Source organism: Salmo salar, chromosome 25 (genome assembly GCF_965601325.2).
Source record: "Salmo salar chromosome 25, fSalSal1, whole genome shotgun sequence".
NCBI lineage: Eukaryota > Metazoa > Chordata > Actinopteri > Salmoniformes > Salmonidae > Salmo > Salmo salar.
Window position 1 is genome coordinate 42,370,001 of NC_138315.1, and position 12,240 is coordinate 42,382,240.

A 12,240-nucleotide genomic window follows, 5' to 3' on the forward strand; every position below is an offset into this window, starting at 1 on the left:
ACACTACTAAAGGACACAAAAAGAAGAAGAGACTTGCTTGCACCAAGAAACACGAGCAATGGACATTAGAGCGGTGGAAATCTGTCCTTTGGACTGATGAATCCAAATTTGAGATTTTTGGTTCCAACCGCCATGTCTTTGTGAGACACAGAGTAGGTGAACGGGTGATCTCCGCACGTGTGGTTCTCACTGTGAAGCATGGAGGAAGAGGTGTGATGATGTGGGGGTGCTTTGCTGGTGACACTGTCAGTGATTTATTTAGAATACAAGGCACACTTAATCAGCATGGCTACCACAGTATTCTGTAGCGATATGCCATCCCATCTGGTTTGCGCTTAGTGGGACTATCATTTGTTTTTCAACAGGACAATGACTCACCACACCTCCAGGCAGTGTAAGGGCTATTTGACCAAGAAGGAGAGTGATGGAGTGCTGCATCAGATGACCTGGCCTCCACAATCACCCGACCTCAACCCAATTGAGATGGTTTGGGATGAGTTGGACCGCAGAGTGAAGGAAAAGCAGCCAACAAGTGCTCAGCATATGTGGGAACTCCTTCAAGACTGTTGGAAAAGCATTCCAGGTGGAGCTAGTTGAGAGAATGCCAAGAGTGTGAAAAGCTGTCATAAAGGCAAAGGTGGCTATTTGAAGAATCTCAAATATACATTTTGATTTGTTAACCTGTTAGGGCTAGGGGGCAGTATTGACACGGCTGGATAAAAAACGTACCCGATTTAATCTGGTTACTACTCCTGCCCAGTAACTAGAATATGCATATAATTATTGGCTTTGGATAGAAAACACCCTAAAGTTTCTAAAACTGTTTGAATGGTGTCTGTGAGTATAACAGAACTCCTATGGCAGGCCAAAACCTGAGAAGATTTCAAGCAGGAAGTGGCCTGTCTGAGCAGTAGTGTTTCATCTTGGCTCTTTTTATTGAAGACTCAGGATCTGTGCAATAACGTGACACTTCCTACGTCTTCCATAGGGTCTCAGAGCCCGGGAAAAAGTTGAACGATATCGAGGCAGGCTCTGGCTGAAACACTTTATCACTTTTGGCAAGTGGCCACTCAGAGTACTATGGGCTTAGGCGTGTGCCCGCTTCGACCGAATGCTTTCTTTTCCTTTGTCTGTTTATCTAAACGCAGATTCCCGGTCGGAATATTATCGCTTTTTTATGAGAAAAATTGCATAAAAATGGATTTTAAACAGCGGTTGACATGCTTCGAAGTACGGTAATGGAATATTTAGAATTCTTTTGTCACGAATTGCGCCATGCTCGTCACCCTTATTTACCCTTTAGGATAGTGTCTAGAACGCACGAACAAAACGCCGCTGTTTGGATATAACGATGGATTATTTTGGACCAAACCAACATTTGTTATTGAAGTAGAAGTCCTGGGAGTGCATTCTGACGAAGACAACAAAGATAATAACATTTTTCTTATATTAAATCTGACTTTGATGAGTGCTAAACCTGCTGGGTGTCTAAATAGCTAGCCCTGTGATGCCGGGCTATCTACTGAGAATATTGCAAAATGTGCTTTCACCGAAAAGCTATTTTAAAATTGGACATATCGAGTGCATAGAGGAGTTCTGTATCTATAATTCTTAAAATAATTGTTATGCTTTTTGTGAACGTTTATCGTGAGTAATTTAGTAAATTCACCGGCAGTGTTCGGTGGGAATGCTAGTCACATGCTAGTCACATGCTAATGTAAAAAGCTGGTTTTTGATATAAATATGAACTTGATTGAACAAAACATGCATGTATTGTATAACATAATGTCCTAGGGTTGTCATCTGATGAAGATCATCAAAGGTTAGTGCTACATTTAGCTGTGGTTTGGGTTTATGTGACATTATATGCTATCTTGAAAAATGGGTGTCTGATTATTTCTGGCTCGGTACTCTGCTGACATAATCTAATGTTTTGCTTTCGTTGTAAAGCCTTTTTGAAATCGGACAGTGTGGTTAGATTAACGAGAGTCTTATCTTTAAAATGGTGTAAAATAGTCATATTTTTGAAAAATTGAAGAAATATCATATCTAAGGTATTTGAATAACGCGCCACAGGATTCAACTGGCTGTTGAGTAGGTGGGACGCAGCCCATAGAGGTTAAATACTTTATTTGGTTACTTATGATTCCATATGTGTTATTTCATAGTTTTGATGTCTTCACTACTATTCTACAATTTAGAAAATAGTAAAAATGAAGATCTCTGAAAATCTCTGAATGAGTGGGTGTTCTAACATTTTTGACAGGTCGTATGTTGTTATGTACTGTATGTATGTATGTATGTATGTATGTATGTATGTATGTATGTATGTATGTATGTATGTATGTAGTTATGTACTGTATGTATGTATGTATGTATGTATGTATGTATGTATGTATGTATGTATGTATGTATGTATGAATGAATGAATGAATGAATGAATGAATGTTTGTTGTTATGTACTGTACTGTACTGTCTGTCTGTCTGTCTGTCTGTCTGTCTGTCTGTCTGTCTGTCTGTCTGTCTGTCTGTCTGTCTGTCTGTCTGTCTGTCTGTCTGTCTGTATGTATGTATGTATGTATGTATGTTGGTATGTACTGTGTATGTATGTATGTATGTATGTATGTATGTATGTATGTATGTATGTATGTATGTATGTATGTATGTATGTATGTATGTATGTTGTTATGTACTGTATGTATGTATGTATGTATGTATGTATGTATGTATGTATGAATGAATGAATGAATGAATGAATGAATGAATGTTTGTTGTTATGTACTGTACTGTATGTATGTCTGTACTGTATGTATGTATGTATGTATGTATGTATGTATGTATGTATGTATGTATGTATGTATGTATGTATGTATGTATGTATGTATGTTGGTATGTACTGTGTATGTATGTATGTATGTATGTATGTATGTATGTATGTATGTATGTATGTATGTATGTATGTATGTATGTATGTATGTATGTATGTATGTATGTATGTATGTACTGTGTATGTATGTATGTATGTATGTATGTATGTATGTATGTATGTATGTATGTATGTATGTATGTATGTATGTATGTATGTATGTATGTATGTATGTATGTATGTATGTACTGTGTATGTATGTTGTATGTATGTATGTATGTATGTATGTATGTATGTATGTATGTATGTATGTATGTATGTATGTATGTATGTATGTATGTTGTTATGTACTGTATGTATGTGATGTATGTATGTATGTATGTATGTATGTATGTATGTATGTATGTATGTATGTATGTATGTACTGTCACGTGTGCTCCCTCTCCGGCGTCTAGGTCACCAGGCTGCTTGTTATGGCGCACACCTGTCACCATCCTTACGCTCACCTGGACTAATTCACTTCCCTGATTACCTTCCCTATATATGTCACTCCTTTTGGTTCCTTCCCCAGGCGTCATTGTTTCCTTTTCTGTGTCATGTCTGTACGCTGTTCATGGTTTCTTGTTTTGTATTATGTTACTTTATTTATTAAAGCACTCAGTCCCTGAATTTGCTTCCCAACTCTCAGCGCACATCGTTCCATGTACTGTATGTATGGCTGTCTGTTGTTATGTACTGTATGTATTTTTGTATTCATCTGTAATGTTTTATTGTCACACACCGGATAGGTGCATAATTCCTCACAATCAAATGCCGACCGCATTATCTACCAAGAGAATTCTCTTCGATCATAATCACAGTCGTGTATATTCCCCCCCAAGCAGACACATCGACGGCCCTCAAAGAACTTAATTTGACTCTATGTAAACTGGAAACCACATATCCTGAGGCTGAATTTATTGTAGTTGGGGATTTTAACAAGGCTAATCTGAAAACAAGGCTCCCTAAATTTTATCAGCATATCGATTGCGCAACCCGGGCTGGCAAAACCCTGGATCATTGTTATTCTAACATCCGCGACGCATATAAGGCCCTCCCCCGCCCTCCTTTCGGAAAAGCTGACCACGACTCCATTTTGTTGCTCCCAGCCTATAGACAGAAACTAAAACAGGAAGCACCCGTGCTCAGGTCTGTTCAACGCTGGTCCGACCAATCGGATTCCACGCTTCAAGATTGCTTCGATCACGTGGACTGGGATATGTTCCGCATAGCGTCGAACAACAACATTGATGAATACGCTGATTAGGTGAGCGAGTTTATTAGCAAGTGCATCGGTGTACCCACAGCGTCTATTAAAACATTCCCCAACCAGAAACCGTGGATTGATGGCAGCATTTGCGCAAAACTAAAAGCGTGAACCACTGCTTTTAATCAGGGCAAGGTGACTGGAAACATAACCGAATACAAACAGTCTAGCTATTCCCTCCGCAAGGCAATCAAACAAGCTAAGCGTCAGTATAGAGACAAAGTAGAGTCACAATTCAACGGCTCAGACACGAGAGGTATGTGTCAGGGTCTACAGTCAATCACGGACTACAAAAGAAAAACCAGCCCCGTCGCAGACCACGATGTCTTGCACCCAGACAATCTAAACAGCTTCTTTGCTCGCTTTGAGGACAATACAGTGCCACTGACACGGCCCGCTACCAAAACCTGCGGGCTCTCCTTCACTGCAGCAAACGTGAGTAAAACATTTAAACGTGTTAACCCTCGCAAGGCTGCCGGCCCAGACGGCATCCCCGGCCGCGTCCTCAGAGCATGCGCAGACCAGCTGGCTGGTGTGTTTACGGACATATTTAATCCATTTTATCCCAGTCTGCTGTTCCCACATGCTTCAAGAGGGCCACCATTGTTCCTGTTCCCAAGAAAGCCAAGGTAACTGAGCTAAATGACTACCGCCCCGTAGCACTCACTTCCGTCATCATGAAGTGCTTTGAGAGACTAGTCAAGGACCATATCACCTCCACCCTACCAGACACCCTAGACCCACTCCAATTTGCTTAACACCCCAATAGGTCCACAGACGACGCAATCGCAATCACACTGCACACTGCCCTATCCCATCTGGACAAGAGGAATACCTATGTAAGAATGCTGTTCATCGACAACAGCTCAGAATTTAACACCATAGCACCCTCCAAACTCATCATTAAGCTCGAGACACCGGATCTCGACTCCGCCCTGTGCAACTGGGTCCTGGACTTCCCGACGGGCCGCCCCCAGGTGGTGAGGGTAGGATCCTCAACACTGGGGCCCCACAAGGGTGCGTTCTCAGCCCTCTCCTGTACTTCCTGTTCACCCATGACTGTGTGGCCATGCACGCCTCCAACTCAATCATCAAGTTTGCAGACGACACAACAGTGGTAGGCTTGATTACCAACAACGACGAGACGGCCTACAGGGAGGAGGTGAGGGCCCTCGGAGTGTGGTGTCAGGAAAATAACCTCACATTCAATGTAAAAAAAACAAAGGAGATGATCGTGGACTTCAGGAAACAGCACATTCAGGAAACAGCACATCCACATCGACGGGACAGTAGTGGAGAGGGTGGAAAGTTTTAAGTTCCTCGGCGTACACATCACGGACAAAATGAAATTGTCCACCCACACAGACAGCGTGGTGAAGAACGCGCAGCAGCACCTCTTCAACCTCAGGAGGCTGAAGAAATTCGGCTTGTCACCAAAAACACTCACAAACTTTTACAGATGCACAATCAAGAGCATCCTGTCGGGCTGTATCACTGCCTGGTACGGCAACTGCTCCGCCCACAACCGTAAGGCTCTCCAGAGGGTAGTGAGGTCTGCACAACGCATCACCGGGGAAGAACTACCTGCCCTCCAGGACACCTACTCCCCCTGATGTCACAGGAAGGCCAAAAAGATCATCAAGGACAACAACCACCCGAGCCACTGCCTGTTCACCCCGCTACCATCCAGAAGGCGAGGTCAGTAAAGGTGCATCAAAGCGGGGACCGAGAGACTGAAAAACAGTTTCTATCTCAAGGCCATCAGACTGTTAAACAGCCATCACTAACATTGAGTTGCTGCTGCCAACTTACTGACTCAACTCTAGCCACTTTAATAATGAAAAAATGTATGTAATAAATGTATCACTAGCCACTTTAAACAATGCCACTTTATATAATGTTTACATACCCTACATTACTCATTTCATATGTATATACTGTACTCTATACCATCTACTGCATCTTGCCTATGCCGTTCGGCCATCACTCGTTCATATATTGTTATGTACATATTCTTATTCATTCCATTACACTTCTGTGTATAAGGTAGTTGTTGTGAAATTGTTAGGTTAGATTACTTGTTAGATATTACTGCATGGTCGGAACTAGAAGCACAAGCATTTCGCTACTCTCACATTAACATCTGCTAACCATGTGTATGTGACAAATACAATTTGATTTGATTTGATTTTGAAATGTATTGTTTTACAGGGTCAGCCATAGTGGTACGGCACCTCTGGAGCAAATTAGGGTTACGTGCTTTGCTCAAGAACACATCGGGTATTCAAACCAGCGACCTTTCAGTTACTGGCTCAACACTCTCAAATTCAAGTTAAAACACATAGGGAACTGTTTCAGATGAACAACAGAGTCGTGGTTAGTAAGAGGAAGTTGGATTATTGGGTCACCTAGTCAAACCATTGTCTGAAGAAAGCTTATATATGTCAATGATATGAGTAATGCATTATTGTAACGCCCTGGCCATAGAGAGGGTTTTTTGTTCTTTATTTTGGTTAGGCCAGGGTGTTACATTGGGTGGGCGTTCTATGTTCCTTTCTCTATGTTTTTGTATTTCTTTGTTTTGGGCCGTGTGTGGCTCCCAATCAGGCACAGCTGAAGCTCGTTGTTGCTGATTGGGAGTCACACATAAGGAGCATGTTTTTCCTTTGGGTTTTATGGGTAATTGTTTCTGTTTAGTGTTTGCACCTGACAGGACTGTTTGGCTGTCGGTTTCTTGTCTAACGTGTTCTTTCTTTAATAAATTCCTGAAGATGAACACATCCTCCGCTGCACCTTGGTCTCATTTGAACGACGGCCGTTACAATTACAGGGATGAAGATACATTTCTAGTTCTTCCAGAGTCAGTGTGAATGGATAGCACTGTGGAGCATATTATCTTGGCTGCTGTTAAAACACTCATTTAAAGGTGATGTTAACTTAACAATTCATTCATACAGCTGGTACATGTGGCAAAGACATTGAAGAGATAGTTCACCCCAAAGTGTGTCCGATTAGATGGTGCCAATATTTCCCCTTTATTTGGTTGTATTATTAATGAACCCATGAAGGCCCAAATTCTCTCTGTCCTTTGTCTGAAATGTTTGTACAAACAGCAGAAAAAATATGAAAAGTACAAGTTTGCAAGTACAGATTACGTTGATAAAAGTTGTAGCATTCCTGTTTTTGAGAAAGCAGAGCGAGAAGAGAGAAGATATGTTACACACTAGCATAACATCTGGCCATGCATCTTCCATCAGGGTGATCAAACTAAGATCCTACATCTGTAAACACGATATAGCCTCTTTTACAATATCCACACTAGCATACCATTTAGAAGACATGGTGCCAGTAGATTATTTTTCATTCCATGTGGTATGCTAGTGTGGATCTTGGACAGAGCCTGACAGCCAGACATTTCCAGCATGCATTGCGTTGCTTACCTCCAGCCACCAGTCCTGACTCGCCCAGTTGGATGGCCACGCCAAACCCTCCCAGCTTCACTGGAGCGCTGTTTTCTTTAGACGCCAGGAGGACACAGTGGGGCTGGATGATGGAGAGAGAGAGAGAGAGAACATGTATAATTTATTTTATAGAATACAGTAGCTAGTATAATATACAGTGCTTTCGGAAAGTATTCAGACCCTTTCCCTTTTTCCACATTTTGTTACTTTACAGCCTTATTCTAAAATTGATGAAATAAAATAAAAATCCTCATCAATCTACGCACAATGCCGCATAATGATAAAGCAAAAACAGGTTTTTAGAAATGTTTGCAAATGTATTACATAAGTATTCAGACCCTTTGCTATTAGACTCAAAATTGCATTCAGGTGCATCCTGTTTCCATTGATCATCCTTGACCTGTTTCTACAACTTGATTGGAGTCCACCTGTGGTGAATTCAATTGATTAGACATGACTTTGAAAGGCACACACCTGTCTTAAGGTCCCACAGTTGACAATGCATGTCAGAGCAAAAACCAAGCTATGAGGTCGAAGGAATTGTCCGTAGAGCTCAGAGACAGGATTGTGTCGAGGCACCGATCTGGGGAAGGGTACCAAAAACATTCTGCAGCATTGAAGGTCCCCAAGAACACAGTGTCCTCCATCATTCTTAAATGGAAGAAGTTTGGAACCATCAAGACTCCTAGAGCTGGCCGCACGGCCAAACTGAACAATCGGGGGAGACCAATAACCAGATGTTCACTCTGACAGAGTTCCTCTGTGGAGATGGGAGAACCTTCCAGAAGGACCATCTCTGCAGCACTCCACCAATCAAGCCTTTATGGTAGAGTGGCCAGATGGAAGCCACTCCTCAGTAAAAGGCACATGAAAGCCTGCTTGGAGTTTGCCAAAAGGCACGTAAAGGACTCTAAGACCATGAGAAACAAGATTCTTTAGTCTGATGAAACCAAGATTGAACTCTTTGGCCTGAACACCAAGCATCACGTCTGGAGGAAACCTGGCACCATCCCTACGGTGAAGAATGGTGGTGGCAGCATCATGCTGTGGGGATGTTTTTCAGCGACAGGGACTGGGAGACTAGTTTGGATCAAGGGAAAGATGAACGGAGCAAAGTACAAAGAGATCCTTGATGAAAACCTGCTCCAGAGCACTCAGGACCTCAGACATGGGGCGAAAGGTTCACCTTCCAACAGGACAACAACTCTAAGCACACATCCAAGACAATGCAGGAGTGGCTTCAGGACAAGATTCTGAATGTCCTTGAGTGGCCCAGCCAGAGCCCGGACTTGAACACGATCGAACATCTCTGGAGAGCCCTGAAAATAGCTATGCAGTGATGCTCCCCTGACAGAGCTTGAGAGGATCTGCAGAGAATAATGGGAGAAATTCCCCAAATACAAGTGTGCCAAGATTGTAGCGTCATACCCAAGATGACTCAAGGCTGTAATCGCTGCCAAAGGTGCTTTAACAAAGCACTGACTAAAGGGTCTGCATACTTATGCATACTTATGTAAATGTGATATTTCCGTTTCAATTTTTTTACATTTGCATACATTTCTAAAAACAATTTTTGCATTGACATTATGGGGTATTGTGTGTAGATTGATGAGGGAAAAAAACAATTGAATCCATCTTAGAATAAGGCTGTAACGTTACAAAATGTGGAAAAAGTCAAGGGGTCTGAATACTTTATGAATGCACTGTATAACCTAACTTTTGTATCACAACTACAGTTGCATAAATAACTCTATATTAAGCATATAGGAGGACCTGATTCTTTGTTAACCGCTCAACACGTGCACATTCCCTCAGAAAACATTTTGGGAAAATATCCTTTCTATTTTACTCAGCTATGTTCAGTTGTATTCGTCATACTGTAAAATAAAATAATGCCAGAGAATTCTAAGCAAATATTGTCTGCTAAATGAACTAGTGTAGCCCACAGCCATATGGCATAGCCTGATCAGGGCCTAACATAAGGACAACTCAGAATATGTTATTCTGTTCTTGAGAAATAAGCTACATCAAATCAAACTTTATTTGTCACATGCGTCGAACACAAGAAGTGTAGTCCTTACAGTGAAATGCTTACTTACAAGCCCTTAACCAACAATGCAGTTCAAGGAAGAGTTAAGAAAATATTTACCAAATAAACAAAAGTAAAAAGTAACACAATAAAATAACAATAACGAGGCTGTATACAGGGAGGAACCGGTACCGAGTCAATGTGCGGGGGTACAGGTTAGTCGAGGTAATATGTACATGTATGTAGGGGTAAAGTGACTATGCATAGATAATAAACAGCGAGTAGCAGCAGTGTAAAAACAATGGAGAGGTGTCAATAGACTGGGTGGCCATTGATTAATTGTTCAGCAGTCTTATGGCTTGGCGGTAGAAGCTGTTAAGGAGCCTTTTGGTCCTAGACTTGGCACTCCGGTACTGCTTGTCGTGCGGTAGCAGAGAGAACAGTCTATGACTTGGGTAACTGGAGTCTATGACAATTTTTGGGCTTTCCTCTGACATTTTCTTCATATCATGTTTCTTTAGACCTGTCTAAAATAACGATCGTGTAGGCGATATTAAATGGATTTATTAGACTTTTTAAAATGTAGATGTTCTAAAGGTCCACATCAGTTGCTTGTATGCTACGCGTGGAAGCTACGGGGATGCAAAATGTGTTTATGTTAATTAACGGTCAATTAGCGTAAGTCAGGAAGTTATTTGCAGGACAATCACCACCTGACAAAATGTAGCCATTAGCCCTAGACCGCTACAGTCATTAAAACATCATTAAAGAAGCCTATACATCGAAGACAGTGCTGCTTTCACTACCAGCTGTTTGAAGACTCGCTCCAATAAAGCACCCACACATTAGTTTCAATCTGTGAACAAGAGTTGCAGCCCAAATAAATGCTTTACAGATTTCAAGTAACAGACACATCTCAACATCAACTGTTCAGAGGAGACTGCATGAATCAGGCCTTCATGGTTGAATTGCTGCAAAGAAACCACTACTAAAGGACACCAATAAGAAGAAGAGACTTGCTTGGGCCAAGAAAACACAAGCAATGGACATTAGACCGGTGGAAATCTGTCCTTTGGTCTGATGAGCCCAAATTTGAGATTTTTGGTTCCAACTGCCGTGTTTTTGTGAGATGTAGAGTAGGTGAACAGATGATCTCCGCATGTGTGGTTCCCACCGTGAAGCATGGAGGAGGAGGTGTGATGGTGTTGGGGTGCGTTGCTGGTGACACAGTCTGGGATTTATTTAGAATTCAAGGCACACTTAACCAGCATGGCTACTACAGTATTCTGCTGCGATACGCCATCCCATCTGGTTTGCACTTAGTGGAACTATCATTTGTTTTTCAAAAGGACAATGACTCAACACACCTCCAGGCTGTGTAAAGGCTCTTTGACCGAGAAGGAGATTCCTCAAAATTCTCAACGTTGTAGCAACCTCATGATAGATATTGGGAAAACTTGAGTACCATGTAGTAGCCTAAACCTATCGCTGTTACATTGAACTGGGTGAATGGAATATGAATGACAGTCATCCAATATGCTGTAACAGATATAAGGCTCAAACATTTTTTAAATATTTCTCCCTAATCTTAAATGGCACCGACCGCCACTGAGCTACATGTATCTTTAGACAAGTTGACTAACAAATAGCCTACCAAATTATAAGCAGAAACATAGCCTAAATCAGGCAAAAGAAATCCTGCACCCCATGCCACAAAATCTTTCTGCCATCTCTGACTGTAGTCTACAGCACATTTTCTATATTATTGGGTTAGGGTCGGCTGTGGGCCTCAGTTTTTCAATTTGTCACATAAAGTCGGGCGGTTGAGAATGGGTTATTAGCAATTGCGTGTGGGTGCGGGTGAAAAAACAGCTGACCCACGCACCACTACAGGGCACCCTCGTCTGGACACACATGGGTTGAGTTAACAGTGAGAAAATAGCAGGGATTGACTTTGAAGTCGGAAAAGCACTTGCCCATCGTGCAAGTCAGGAGTATTTCTTGGGTGCACAAAAAAACAAGAAATCAGGAAGGGGGCAAATACTTTTTCACAGCACTGTATACTTTAGAGGCTGCTGCCCTATATACATAGATTTTCTACATTTTCAGAGTATCATCAGGTAGCCTGATCTCAGATGAGTCCATGTAAACAGGATTATTAGGGAAATTGTTCTTCTTACAAAGCATGTAAACGTTTTAATCTAACTATTTTATTAATCTGACTATCCACAATAATCGCATTATTGTGTGCATGTGCAGTATGTTCTCATCGGTCACAATTGCTCCCCCTCTCTCTCCCCCATCCTCTCCCCATCTTCCTCCTCCTCCCTTCCCCTTCCTCCTCACTTTCTCTCTCTCCTCTTCCAGACAGTGTTGGCTATACCCTGACCTCTTTTACACACACATCAAGCCCTGGCTCTACCTGCTCTGTCGCTCCTGGGTTTCCTAGGCAACGGCCTGACCATGCGTAACTGCTGGAGGTCGGGGCGGACACCAACCATCATCCTGACCCTTAACATGGTGACCACTGACCTCTTGCTGTGCACCAGCTTCCTGTTCCAGGTGATGTATTACCTGA

The 12,240-nt window shown here is 42.0% G+C and overlaps 1 protein-coding gene across 19 annotated transcripts in view; it reads right to left on the reverse strand.

Moving 5' to 3' along the window:
• LOC106586786 (peripheral plasma membrane protein CASK) overlaps positions 1-12,240 on the reverse strand; it is a 236,097-nt gene that overhangs the window by 69,046 nt on the left and 154,811 nt on the right. For all 19 annotated transcript variants that reach the window (XM_014174421.3, XM_014174439.3, XM_014174428.3 and 16 more), the window contains one exon: positions 7,613-7,715. In XM_014174421.3, the coding sequence (XP_014029896.1) occupies positions 7,613-7,715 (103 nt within the window). The remainder of the gene's footprint in view (positions 1-7,612; positions 7,716-12,240) is intronic.